At 65.9% G+C, this 13,495-nt stretch overlaps 2 protein-coding genes across 2 annotated transcripts in view; both read left to right on the top strand.

Moving 5' to 3' along the window:
- The first annotated feature begins 2,880 nt into the window (after positions 1-2,880).
- On the top strand, positions 2,881-9,841 carry ANKRD13D (ankyrin repeat domain 13D). The gene is made up of 15 exons (XM_056801243.1): positions 2,881-3,680; positions 3,980-4,115; positions 4,613-4,737; positions 4,980-5,025; positions 5,105-5,248; positions 5,328-5,517; positions 6,165-6,231; positions 6,628-6,709; positions 7,122-7,183; positions 7,282-7,412; positions 7,761-7,918; positions 8,335-8,469; positions 8,549-8,712; positions 8,805-8,896; positions 9,516-9,841. Exons 1-15 carry the CDS (start codon positions 3,591-3,593, stop codon positions 9,727-9,729), a joined length of 1,836 nt encoding a protein of 611 aa, XP_056657221.1. The 5' UTR covers positions 2,881-3,590; the 3' UTR covers positions 9,730-9,841.
- A 489-nt stretch (positions 9,842-10,330) lies between these two features.
- Positions 10,331-13,495, top strand: part of SSH3 (slingshot protein phosphatase 3) — a 7,734-nt gene continuing 4,569 nt past the window's right edge. Inside the window, exons 1-5 of the mRNA XM_056801242.1 lie at positions 10,331-10,608; positions 11,024-11,061; positions 11,263-11,503; positions 13,116-13,234; positions 13,308-13,379. Of these exons, the coding sequence (XP_056657220.1) occupies positions 10,543-10,608; positions 11,024-11,061; positions 11,263-11,503; positions 13,116-13,234; positions 13,308-13,379 (536 nt within the window). The 5' untranslated portion in view covers positions 10,331-10,542. The remainder of the gene's footprint in view (positions 10,609-11,023; positions 11,062-11,262; positions 11,504-13,115; positions 13,235-13,307; positions 13,380-13,495) is intronic.

The raw sequence follows: 13,495 nt of genomic DNA, 5'->3' as shown, positions 1-13,495 counted from the left end.
CCTCCTGGGGGCAGGAGCGGCCTCTGCCCTCTCATGTCCGGCTGTCTCGCTTGGGGCCTCGGGCCATCCCCGCCAAGCCACACGATTGGTGGAGCCTTGAACCGACGCGGGTCCTGGAAACCATCCCCACCGTGGCCAGACGGCACCTGCGCTCCCAGGCTGTCCCCTCGAAGGAGGAGGACCCTCGTGCACAGAAGTTCCCAGCCACGCCTCCCGGGGTGGCACAGATGGGAAACTGAGGCAGGCGGCCGGCCGAGGAGCGGGCTGCGATCTCGAGGAAGAGCCATGTATCGGGCTGTGGGGCCGAGCTCAGAGAAGTCCGAGAAGACGTCCAGGAGCTGGGGAAAAGCGAAGGGAACAGGCCCGGGAAGCCCGAGTCTAATGATGCCAACGTCGTGGAGAATCGGCCTTGGGAGACTGGAACTCGGCTCCACTCAGTGACAAACTTGCTCCAGACGCCGATGAAATACGCTCCCCACCTGGGACGGGCGCCGCGGCGGATTGCAACAGGGGAAGTGGGGTTTGCTGGCGCACCCGTGTTTCTTTCGTAACGAGGCGGGAAGGGGGGGAGGCGGGTCCCAGGAAGCCACAGGGGCAGAGAGGAGCCCCTCCGGAATGGGGAGCCCTTTGCAGTTTGGCCCCAACGTCTTCCGCACATCATGGCCCACTCGGCCTCTCTCCACACCCACCCCCCACCACCTCCCCTCTCTGCCTTCTGCTCTGACCATTCCTTCCAGCCCGGCCTCTGCCTCTGACCATCCTCGTTTCCTTCGCTATTCAGTGCCGGAGCAGCTGGATGGTCCAGTGGATGCACAGCCAGGTCTGGGGACACTTCTTAGCCGGGTGACCCTGGGCAAGTCACTGCCTCCTCACTGCCCGGCCCTGGCCGCTCCTCTGTGGTAGAAACCATCCATACTCTTGGTTCTACGATGGAAGAAAAGGGTTCTGAGAAAGGAGCGTCTCATGCCCCTGAGGGGCCTTTCCTTGTGTCCCCCACTGTTGACCGCTGGGTAGACGTCAAGGCTAGTGGAGTGGGGGGGGACCAACCACTCTGGACAACTGGCCCATGAATCAGGGTCCCAGAGAGGGCTGCAGGGTGTTGGGGGAGCAAGTTCTCTCTCTGACACTGCAGATCGCAGCCCCCGCGAGGGGGCTCCCCTTCTGGACTGGAGAGAACCCTCAGGGGAACAGACTGCCTCCAGGAAAGGGGGCTCAGCAGAGAGCCCAGATGGCAAAGGGTCCGTCCAGCTCCCAGAAGTCCTGTTGGTGGAGCCCCCAAGCTCTTGCTCTGCTGGGCTCTGTATGGCCGGCCCAATGGGGCCTTGGCCCATCTGTTCTTGCCTCCCCGGGTGGACGGGGCTGTCGGCTCTTCCAAAGATGTGCTGAGACGCTGAAAGGAAGACAGGAAGTCGTGCGCCTTGTGGGATGGCCGGCCCTTTCGAGCAGGCTTAACTGGTGTTTACGACAGTCACTGGAATTCCAGGGTTCCATGGTTCCTGCTAAACCAGAACGCTTGTTGGGCCGTTGTTCAGTGGTGTCCAACTTCTCATGACCCTAATGGGGGTTTTCTTGGCAGAGATATTGGAGTGGTTGGCCATCTCCTACTCCAGCTCATTTTACAGATGAGGAAACTGAGGCCAACAGGGTGAAGTGACCTGCCCAGGGTCACCCAGCTGTAAGTGTGAGGCCATATTTGAACTAAGGAAGGTGAGTTCTTCCTGAACTAGTACTATACCGAGTGAATTTCGGTTCCCTCTAAGGGAGAGCTTCCTTACTGTCCAAAAGTTGAAGGGGGGAGGGGAGAAGTTCGGTGAGGGGGTGTGTATGTCTGTGTTTATGCCTTTGTCTTGCAAAACTACAACTCCTCCACCTCCCGCACCTATAGGACTTCCTTGTACCTCCAGGGCCACATACTGGGAGTTTTTGTTGATAACCAAGGTGGGATTCTTAGGGAGCCTAGAAACAAGTCATCAGGAGTCTGTCCCTCCCACCCCAGGGATCTGCTGTGGGAAAAGGGGTGCCCTTTGGGCATAGGACTCTCCCTCCTGATCATAGTTGCTCAGTCCCTCACTCTCTAGAGTGGCAGAGGGGGGAAGGGTCGGTGGACACAGCCCGACAAAAGGCCTACCCTCTGTCATAGGCTCATGGACTAAGAGGTGACAGGGACCCTGGATATTATACTGGTCAACTCCTTTGCTTTATAGATAAAAAACTCAGGCTTGGAATCAGGATTTGAATCCAGGACCTCTGATTCCAGATCCAGTGTTTTTTCTAAAGCACAGGCAGTCCTCATTAAGCACCAACCATGTACCAGGAACCAGAGCTACAAAGGGAAAAAGGAAACAGGAACTTCCTGGAGAACTTAGAAGTTACTGTGTATGCAAGGGGAAGACATCTTCATGAGTTCAAATCTGGCCTTGGAGGCATACTAGTGGGGTGACCCTGGACAAGTCATTTCACCTTGGTTGTCTCTGTTTACTCATCTATAAAACGAGGCAGGGAAGGAGATGACAAACCCCTGGGATGGGGTCCCAAAGTCAATGATGAGGCCCTTCTGACATGGGGGACCCAAACGCCAGGTCCTGCATCTGGTCCTGGGATGCTGAGGGTGGAGCATCGCAGATCTGGAGCTGGAAGAGCCCTGAGAGGTTACCAAGTCCAATCCCCTCTTTTTACCGAGGGGGGAAACTGAGGCCGCGAAGGGGAAGCAGCCCAGGTCACAGGGCTAAGGCAAGATTTGACCCTGTTTCCTGATGCGGAGTCTGAGCCTCTCCACTCCATCACTTGGCCGCAGTGAGGCGGGGCCAGAAGGAAAAGGCTCGGCCCTCTCGGGGGCCTTGGGGGCCATTGGTGGGCGGGGCTCCCGAGAGGGTGCTCTTCCTCTCGGGCTGAGCAGCCAACGGTTCTTCCGGGACAGATCCCCGGGAAGCCAGGGTCTCCCGGTCCCCAGGCAGCGCCCCTCTCCTGGGTACTAGCCCCATCCCCTGGGTACAACCCCGGGGGGGGGGAGGGCCGGGGCCGGGGGCGGGGGAGGGGCGCCAGCTCTCCGAGGGCCCTTCCGGGGGCAGCGCCTCGCTGGGCGGGGGTGGGGGCCGCCTCTGGCAGCAGCTTCCTCTCCTCAGTCCTGGTCCGAGAGGTCCCGTGCTGCCGCCTGCTGGAGGCCGGCGGGGCCGCGGGCCGCGGGCAGCCCTCGTCTCGGAGCTCGGGGCGGCCCGGGCAGTGAAGAGCCCGCCCAGGGCGGGGACAGCTCAGCTTGCGGCGCAGCTCGCCCCCCCGCGGCCGCGCAGGGCACGACGAGGGGGAGGGAAAAGGGGGGCAGGCGCCCCTCCCCTCCCCTCCCTCCTCCTCGCGGCCCCTCCCCTCCCCCTCCCTCCCAGCGCCCGCCCTGACAGCCACAGCCGCGCTGCCTCTGCGGGGCCGCTGCGGGGCTGCTGCCGGGGCCCGGCTCCCCCAGGGCCAGGGCCAAGGCCAAGGCCAGGGCCGCCCAGCCGCGCCCCCGCCCCCGCCCCGGCTGGCTCCGCCCGCCCGCCCGCCCACCCGGCGGCTCGGCCGGGGATGCGGCGGAGGCGGCGGCGGCTCTGAGGCCGAGCATGGCCGGCCCCGGCCCGACCTACCCGCTCCACCGGCTCGTCTGGGCCAACCGGCACCGGGAGCTGGAGGCCGCGTTGCACAGTCGCCAGGTGAGGGAGGCCCGCCGGGCCCTGACCTCCCCCTGGGGCCGGGGGTGCCCTGGCGTCTGCCCGCCCAACCCTCGGCCCCCCCAGTGTCCCCCAGCAACCTTCCGACCCCCCCATCCCAAGCATCCTCCCGCTCGCCGACAAGGGGACCCAAGCGTCCGGAGGGCCGGGCGGGCTCTGGAGCCCGTGTCCAAACTTTGCATCCGGGGCCGGGCCCCCTGCCCTTGCCCCCCCCCCCCCGCCCCCCTCCCTGGGCAGCCCGCGCTCTCCCCCTCTCCAAGGTCCTGCCTCCCTCTCTGCAGCACGACATCGAGCTGCTCGATCCTCGGGGTCGGACCCCCCTGGAGCTGGCCGTGTCCCTGGGGAACTTGGAGTCGGTCCGAGTGCTGCTGCGGCACAATGCCAACGTGGGCAAGGAGAACCGCCAAGGCTGGGCAGGTACCTGCGGGAAGCCCGTCACCCCCGCCCCAAGCTAGGCTGTGGATGGGAATGCCGTCCCTGGGCCTCAGTTTCCTCAGCTGTAAGCTTAGAATTGGCCCTGCCCCCCCCCCCCCAGGGATGAACCAGGGGCTTGGGGGAGCCTCGACTTGGGGCTTCTTGGAGCTCCTCCCGGTGCCCCTTGGGGCTGCCTTTCTCTTTCCCAATGTCTCCCTGCTCAAGAAGTCTACCGGGCCCGCCCTGGAGCGGGAGGTCCTGGGTTCAGATTCGGCCTCAGCCACTTCCCAGCCGGGTGACCCCATTGCCTAGCCCTGACGGCTCTTCTGCCATGGAACAGGGTTGATTGTGGGACGGAAGGGAAGGGCTTGAAGACAAACAAGAAGCTGAGGCTCCCAGGCCTTGCTCTGGCCCAGGGCCCAGCAGCGGGGGCTCCGCAGGGCTGCCACGGCGGGGATGGAGGGGGGCCCGCAGGGCGCCAAGGTGACCTGCCCCCCCAGTCCTACAGGAGGCTGTCAGTACTGGGGATCCTGAGATAGTCCAGCTGGTGCTGCAATACCGGGACTACCAGCGGGCCACCCAGAGGCTGGCGGGCATCCCCGAGCTCCTGAGCAAGCTCTGCCAGGTACAGAGGCCAGGCACGGCGCATCCCCCATTTTACTGATGGGGAAACGGAGGTTCAGAAGGAAAAGTTGAGGCTTTGGCCGGCGCCGCAGAGCTTGTAGGTGTCCAGTCATTTGTTGCCTGGCTGGAGGGGGGGGAGGGATGAGAGCCCTGGTCCCTCCGGACCTGGGGGGGGGCGGGGCGGGGCTCTGGTGGGGGATCCGGGAGGGCCCCCCTCTGAGCCCGGCTGCCCCCCCCTCCCAGGCACCCGATTTCTACGTAGAGATGAAGTGGGAGTTCACCAGCTGGGGTAAGTGCCGGGATGGGAGCAGGTGCCCGGAGCCCGCCGCTGAGCGCGGCCAGGCTGGACCCTAGCCCCTCCCCCGCAGTGCCCCTCGTGTCCAAGATGTGCCCGAGTGACGTGTACCGCGTGTGGAAGCGCGGCCAGAGCCTGCGGGTGGACACCAGCCTCCTGGGCTTCGAGCACATGACCTGGCAGCGAGGCCGGAGGAGCTACATCTTCAAAGGCCAGGGTGAGAGAAGGGGAAACCGAGGCAGGCCTGGGCTGGCGTCCCGTCCCAGGCCGAAGTCACTGGCCGGGGCTCCTTGCAGAGGCCGGCGCCCTGGTGATGGAGGTGGACCACGACCAGCAGGTGGTGCGAACAGAGACGCTGGCCCTGGCCCTGCACGAGCCCGAGGCCCTGCTGGCCGCCATGCAGCCCAGCGAGGAGCACGTGGCCAGCCGGCTCACCTCGCCCATCGTGTCCACCCACCTGGACACCCGCAATGTTGCCTTTGAGAGGTCAGCCCGGACCCGGGAGGGGCGGCGAGGGAGGGCGGGCGCGCCTGGCCTAGGCGGGTGGCCGGCCGCCCACCTCGACAATGAGGGGACACCCACAGAAAGGGCACCGTCCACCTCACGGGGGTGCATTTTTCAAGCCGGAAAGTCTGTGCAGAGCGACAGCTCTCGGTTTCCCCGTCTGCTAAAACAAGGGGCTGGACCAGGAGGCGCTCCTTTCCCTTCCAGCTCTGGTCTGGCCCTCCATTCCCATCCCCGTGCCTCAGTTTCCTCATCTGTAAAACGTGAGGATTCTGCTGGGTGCTCCCTGCGGTGGCTTCCGGCCTCGCTCTCCCCGTCCCAGGAGCCAGCGGTGCCCAGAGCTGCCCAGGGCTGGGAAGAGGGAGGAAGGGGGCAACAGGGCCCCCCACGTCCCGCACGGAGCGCCCCTCGAGCTGCGTGTGGCTGCGGTCAGGGATGGCCGAGTCCTGGCCTCCCGCGTTCCGGCCTGGATTCGGGGATGAGCTCAAGGCCAGCCCGGACGAGGGGCTCCCCCGGACGGCCCACCAGGGCTCGGGCATCGTCTGCGGGAAGCCTGTCCTTCCCTGCCTCCGGGACCAAAGAGGAGGCTCCGGGAAGCTCCGCCCTGAAGGCCGCCTGGTCTCTTCCAGGAACAAATGCGGGATCTGGGGCTGGCGGTCCGAGAAGATGGAAGTTGTGAGCGGCTACGAGGCCAAGGCAGGGACCGGAGGGGCCCGGAGGGAGGCGGGGGGAGCTCCGGCCCTGGCTCACGCCCCTGCGGTAGCCGATGCCCGGCATGGCCCCGGGGGACGCGGCGGCCTCCCCTTTCTTCCCCGCAGTTTTCTTAGGTGCAAACTAGGTGTAAAAAGCCTGGCGCCATCTTCCATCTTCCTCTCGTGGCTTGGACTTCCTGAGATGCTTGATGGGGGGAGGGGAGTGGCGAGTCACTCCATCTCCTGGCCTCAGTTTCCTCACCTGTAAAATGGGACAGTTGGACTAGATGACTTCGGAGGCCTCCTAGGAGTTTGTGCCTCAGCCTGGGGGGTGGGGGCCCCCCCGAGCCCTTTGGCCCGTGCCCCTGGCAGCATCCGCTTCCTCCCTCCCACCTGCTAGGTGTACAGCGCCAGCAATGTGGAGCTGGTGACGAGGACTCGAACGGAGCACCTGTCTGACCAGGACAAGGCCAGGAGCAAAGGTAAACCCAGGTGCGCCCACCTGCCTGCCCCGTTCTGGGCTGGGAGCTGCCTCCCTTCTGGAGGCCTCAGTGGCCTCCTCCGAGGATGGCTGCGTTTCCATAGTGCTCGCCTCGCTGAGTGCTCGGCCGTCACAGCCTCCTTCAGCAGCCCCATTTTACAGGTGACACAACTCGTCCCGGGCTGGATCTGAACCCAGGGCTTCCGGGCTCCCTCTTGGCCCCTCGCTCTGCTCGGTCTCTTTTGCCGAATGAGCGAGAGGGCCCCCGCCGGCCTCAACTCTTCAGGCATTCAGCCGAGGCTTGGACGAGCGCCCGGCCTTCGGTGTGCTTCGGGGTGGGAGATCTCGGGGTGTCCTTCCCAGCCCCCCACAGGCACCGGGGGGCTGTTCTCACGGCTCTTGGGTTCCCACAGGGGGGAAGACGCCCTTCCAGTCCTTCCTGGGGATGGCCCAGCAGCACTCGGCCCACAACGGGGTGAGCGAGGGCCGGCTCGGTCCCGGGGGACGGGGGGGCGCCTCGAGGGGGGGCGGAGGGGGCCGAGGCTGAGCTCTTCTCCTGGCGGGCTCGGGCAGGCCCCCGTGCAGCAGCCGGTCAGCCCCACCAACCCCACGGCCATCTCTGCCGACGAGTACTTCGACCCCAGCTTCAGCCTGGAAGCGCGCAACATCGGCCGCCCCATCGAGATGTCCAGCAAAGTGCAGCGGTAGGAGGACCCCCTGCCCTTTGCCCGGGCCTCCCGGGGCGGGGCGGCCAGGAGGGTCCCTCCCGGGGCGGGGCCGGGACCTCCCGGGGTGGGGGGGCCAGGAGGGTCCCTCCCGGGGCGGGGCCGGGACCTCCCGGGGTGGGGGGGCCAGGAGGGTCCCTCCCGGGGCGGGGCCGGGACCTCCCGGGGTGGGGGGGCCAGGAGGGTCCCTCCCGGGGCGGGGCCGGGACCTCCCGGGGTGGGGGGGCCAGGAGGGTCCCTCCCGGGTAGAAGGACTCGCGGCTGCCCTCTGGCCGGGCTCTGGGTGCAGCTCCAGGCAGGTCTCACAGGCCAAGGCTGCTCTGGCAGGTTCAAGGCCACCCTGTGGCTGAGCGAGGAGCACCCCTTGTCTCTGGGGGACCAGGTGACCCCCATCATCGACCTCATGGCCATCAGCAATGCCCACTTCGCCAAACTTCGGGACTTCATCACCTTGCGCCTCCCCCCAGGCTTCCCGGTCAAGATTGGTGAGGAGAGCTATGGGGGGCCTAACCTCCCTCCCCATCGCCCGGTGTCTGGGGGGGCCCTAACCTCCCTCCCCATCCATGGGGGGCCCTAACCTCCCTCCCCATCGCCCGGTGTCTGGGGGGGCCCTAACCTCCCTCCCCATCCACGGGGGGGCCCTAGCCTCCCTCCCCATCCATGGGGGGCCCTAACCTCCCTCCCCATCCATGGGGGGCCCTAACCTCCCTCCCCATCGCCCGGTGTCTGGGGGGGCCCTAACCTCCCTCCCCATCCATGGGGGGCCCTAACCTCCCTCCCCATCGCCCGGCGGCCTGGGGGGGGTCTCGGGCTGGGAAGGAAGCTCTGGGGGAAGGGCATGGGGGGTCTGGAGGGGCTGCCCTGCTGCTGGGCTCAGGCCGCCCGCCGTCCCCTCCCTCAGAAATCCCCTTATTCCACGTGCTCAACGCCCGGATCACCTTCGGCAACCTGTGCGGCTGCGACGAACCTCTGAGCTCCGTGTGGGTGCCGTCGCCCAGCCCGAGGTCCACCGACTCCTCCGCCTCCCCGGCCGCCGGTAGAGCCTGGGGGGGCCGAGGCTGGGGGGGGGAGGAGGAGGACGGGCAGCGCCGAGCTCTGGCCTTGTCCCCTGCCAGGGAGCCCCTTTCCCTGCGAGGTGGACCCGGCCGTGTTCGAGGTCCCCGAGGGCTACAGCGTGCTGGGCGCCGGCCACAGCGAGCCCCTGCGGGACGAGGACGACGACCTGCTGCAGTTTGCCATCCAGCAGAGCCTGCTGGAGGCCGGGACTGAGACCGAGCAGGTGGGGGGCCCAGGAGAGGCAGGCTGGGGGGTGGCGGCTCGGCCGGCTCCCAGGGGCATCCCTTAGGCCTCCCGTGCTCTTCCCTCCCGCAGGTGACCATCTGGGAGGCCCTGACCAACACCCGGCCAGGCCCGGAGCTCCACTCCCCGCCACCAGCCTACGAGGAGCAGCTGCAGCTGGAGCGGTGAGCCCTGGGGAGCCGGGGGGAGGCTGGGCCCCTCGGGCCCGGCACAAGGGCCGGCGGGAGGCGGGAGGCCCTGGGGGCCAATGTGGTCCCGGACGCTGCCTGGCTCTGCCCCCCGAGTGGGCTTCCCGCTCTCGTGCCTTGGAACAGGACTGATTCCAAGGTGCCCCAGGAGGCCTTTTTAGGAAGCAGAATTCTCTTTTAGCCCCTCACCTTCCGTCTTGGAATCAGTACTGTGTAATGGCTCCAAGGCAGAAGAGAGGTAAGGGCTGGGCCATGGGGGTCAAGGGACTTGCCCAGGGTCACCCAGCCGGGGAGTGGCTGAGGCCACATTTGAACCCAGGACCTCCGTCTCTAGGCCTGGCTCTCCATCCCCTGAGCCCCCAGCTGCCCCCCAGTATAATACGTTTCTAAAGGGCTTCTGGGGTGCCTCATGGGCCACCCCCAGTCTTGCTTCCTCTTGGGGATCCACCTCTGCGTTCCCCTTCTCAGGTCATTGCCCCATGTGGGCTCAGGCCGGCTCTTCTTGGGGCCCAGGAGCCCTGGGGGGGCTCTCCCCGCAGTTGGGGGGTGCTTTGGTGGCCAGCCCCATTGGCAGCCGCTCCTCTGCACCTCGCAGGGCCCTCCAGGAGAGCCTGCTGCCGCCTCCGGAGCCGGGGGGCCCCGGGTCCCCTCGCCTGACCCCGGCCTCCCTGAGCCCCCCCAGCTTCGATGAGCAGCTGCGCCTGGCCCTGGAACTGTCCTCCCGGGAGCAGGAGGAAAGAGAGAGGAGGGGGCGGCAGGAAGAGGAGGAGCTCCAGCGAATTCTGCGCCTCTCCCTCACGGACCACTGAGGACACGGCCCCGCCTTTTACCATTTACTTACTTATGAACTGCTGACCAGCGGGAGGGGAGGGTCAGGGGTTCGGGGTGGCCCGGATGGAAATAAATAGAAACCAGCCTGTGGCTCTGCTGTGCTCTGTGGCCCCCGGGGAGGGACGAAGGGGGGAGGGATGCCCTCGAATGCCCCCTCCCTCCTGCCCCCCCAAAGCTGGCCCGGAAGCGGCCCGCTGCCATCAGACTTGCTCTCCGCTTTCCTCCCGCGTGGCAAGCGCCTACTGTGTGCAGGGGGGGAGGGGGGGCGGGCGGAGAGGGAGCGGGGAAGGCCCGGGGCTTTGGAGCCTCTGGCGGGCCTAGACCCGATGGGGCTGGAATGTCAGCAGGAGCGGATGTCGGTGGCCAGAGGCCGAGTTCCGCTTGAGATGGAGTCCGGGCATCTGGGCAGAGATGGTTCTGCGTCGCAGGGCTCGCCCTACGGAGCTCCGCAGCCCCCCTGCCCGAGGGAGGCCCAGCCCATTACCTGGAGGGGGAAGGGCTGGCTTCGGGTGGCTCCGCCCCAGGGGGCGGGGCCTCATCCGACCCGAGCCCAAGCGGGAGGGGAGGGGCGGATGCGGCGCTGGCAGCCGGGGAGGCCGTCCGGGCGGGGCTGCTGGCCCTTTAAGGGCCGCCCCCGAGGAGGTGCCAGGCCGGAGTAGCTCGGCGGTGCTCGGCTCGCTCCTCTCCTTCCTGGTCTGGCCTGGCCGGGCCTGGGGTGGGCGGGTTGGCTCGGATTGGGGCTGTGGGAGGGGGCTGCGTCCGGAGCCCTCCGTCCAGCCGCGCGCGCGTGCATGGCCCTGGTCACCGTGAGCCGGTCCCCCTCGGGCAGCGGCCACTCCACCCCCGTGGGCCCTGCGGTGAGTCCGCCTCTGCCCCGTCCCTGCCCACGCAGTCAGTCCTCCCTCTCGCCCGCTGGGCCTGCCGCAGCGGGCACTGGGCAGCGCCCAGCTCCCCGGGCACTCCCGGCTAAGGAGAGGCCGGGCAGCGCCCCCGGGCTCCCAGGTACCCGCCCTGCCCGCGGACAGCTGGTGGCAGCCGGCTGGAGGCAGGAACCCCTCTTCCCTGGCAGCCCCTGGGAGCCGGGGTCGGGGAAGGCTACGGGGAGAAGCGGTGGCAACAGCTCCCAAGCCCGAGGCTTTGGCCCCCGTACAGCGGCCAGGACGAGCCCCAGGGGCCCTTGAGCTTCCCTTCCTCCCCACTGCGGGCCAGGGCGGGAGGGGGGGCCCTGGCGGAGCCCCTCACACTGCCCCCCTGGGGCTGCTTCCCTGGCAGGATGAAGGGCTGAGCAGGAGAAGCCAGCTGCAGCGCAGGTGAGGAAGCCCCTTCCCCAGCACCCAGGCTCGGGGCCCCTCAGCGGCCCCTTGTGGGCTGCTTCGGCCCTTGTCTCTTCCCCCAATTCCCTGGGTCCGAAGGGAAGGGAAGGGGTGGCCTTTCCTAGTGCGGAATGAGTTAAGTGCTTTGAGATCTTCAGAGTGACAAATCTGCCTCCGTTGATGCTCGCTCCTGGCCAGGCAGAGCTTTGCCGTGCTTCGTGGGGCTGTCCTGGGGCTCCAGGACAGAGGGGAGCCCAGTGCGGGGGGTCAGGACAGGCCAGACGAAGAGGATGACCCAGAAGAAAAGGTGCCTCCCTCAGACCACCCCGATGGAAGTGGCCGGGGGACCCCGGAGTGCCCGAGCCCTGGGAAGCAAGAGCAGAGGAGGCACTTGCACCTCATGGTGGGGCTGCTGAGGGCTCAGGACAACATCCAGCTGGTGAGAGGGGGGCCCTCAGGGAGAGGGAAGGGAAAGATTCCATTTCCTGGTTCTTCTTCTACTTCTCTGATTGTGCCTTCTCTGTCTCCTCTTCCTCTCCTGCCTCCCCCAAAGGCTGTCCTCATCCCTCTGCCCTCCTCCTCTCGCCACACTGTCTCCCTTGGGCCCTTTCATCTTCTTCCAGGGCTTCAACTCTCACCTCCAGGAGGAGGACCCCGATCTCCCTCTGCCCCACTGCCCATCTCAGAACCATCTGCCCGGATGCCCCGACTCCATCTCAGCACTGGGCATCTTGCCACCGACATCCGCTCCTTCTGACTCCGATTTCAGCATCGCTTTTCTCCCAGTCCCTGACATTCCAACTTCAGGCTTTGGGCTTTTCTCCCTCCCTCCCCCCCCCCCCCCAACCAGTCCCCCAGGCCCATCGGGTCCAGGGCGGCCCGTTTTCTTTCTCTTCTGTCTGCCGTCCGCCTAGCTGGGGCCGATCCCCACCGGGCTCTCCTCCAGGCGGGCCAGCTCCATCCCCTGCAGCACCGTTTTCAATAACCCTCTCACCATCTACCGATGTGAGGAAGGCTCAGCTTGGCATTCTGTGCCCTACCCCAGCTCGCCCGGCTAACCTTTCCAGCCTTCTCTCTGTTCCAGAGAACCTGAGTCCAATCCTGCCTCAGATGCACAGACTTGTGTAATCTTTAGCAAGTCCCTTCGTTCTCCCTGGGCCTCAGTTTCCTCATTTGTAAAATAAAGGCGTTAGACTGGCTGGCCTTCAAGGTCTCTGCCATCTCCCAATCTAGGATCCCACTCCTCTGCAAGTGCCTATATCCCTGGGCCTCAGTTTCCCCCTCTGTAACCTGAGAAAGGTCTGAGGTCCCTTCCAACTGTAGAGTCTGATCTTTTGTCCTTTGAAGCCCCGTCTGTGCCCTGGGAAAACTCCTCACTTGTAAAATTCTCCTCATCTAAGGGGCAGCTAGGTGGCCCAGTGGATAGAGAGTCAGGCCTGGAGACAGGAAGTGCTGCGTTCAAATTTGGCCCCAGACACTTCCTAGCTAGGTGTGACCCTGGGCAAGTCACTTAACCCCCATGGCTTAGCCCTTTCCTCTTTTATCAATTCTAAAACAGAAGGTGAGGGTTAGAAGTAAATTCTCCCCCTTCTTTAAGGCCTGGCTTCAGCGTCACCTCCTCCAGGAAGCCACCGGTCCCCTGCCAAGATGAGATTTCTCCCTCTTTCCCTCTCCGATCCCACTTTCCCCATCTTGTCTAATCATCTGGTTATGTCTGTCTTACATGGCTCTGCCTCATCCCCACCTCTCGGGTCATTCTCCTGGCCTTCCCCGTGCCCAGGAGAGGGGGGTGAGAGCTGGCCTCAGAGCCAGGAAGCCCTGTCTCACTGTATGACCCTGGGTAAGTCCCTTCACCGGTCTCCCAGGTCGCTCTGCAAGTGCAAGGAAGCTGCCTCAGGCACCCGACAGGGACTTGATGATGTGTGGGAGTTCCGTCAGGGAGATCCTAGGTCCGATTCCTCCTATTCCCCCTCCCTGCCAGGCCGGGGACAGGGGTTTAGAGATGGCCCTGGGCTCTGAGCCGGGGTCCGAGGGTGTGGTGTGCCCCCCAGGCGGTCCAGTTGGAGACGACCCGGCCTCAATGGCTCCGGTACCTGCTCGTGGTGTCCACGTCGGAGCTCCTGAGCCAGGATGAGACGGTTCTCCTCGGGGTAGACTTCTCCCAGAGCAGGTAGGGGTGCTGCTGGGGGGGGGAGCCCGGAGGGGCCAGGAGAACCCATCGGCCTTTCCCTCTGCCCCTCCAGCCCCCCCAGCTGCACCTTGGGTCTGGTCCTCCCCCTCTGGAGTGACACTCAAGTTTACCTGGATGGTGACGGGTGAGAAGGGGCCACCGGCAACGGGAGGGAGGGAGGGAAGGAGGGAGCTGGCTCTGGGCTTTGGGCTGGGGGGGTCTGTTGGGAAAAGCCCTGGTGTGCTCTGGGCCTCAGTTTCC

The sequence above is a fragment of the Monodelphis domestica genome, chromosome 6, assembly GCF_027887165.1.
Source record: "Monodelphis domestica isolate mMonDom1 chromosome 6, mMonDom1.pri, whole genome shotgun sequence".
Classification (NCBI taxonomy): Eukaryota; Metazoa; Chordata; class Mammalia; order Didelphimorphia; family Didelphidae; genus Monodelphis; species Monodelphis domestica.
The sequence above is the reverse complement of the archived record's forward strand: the minus strand, read 5'-3'. Positions and strand labels throughout refer to the sequence as shown.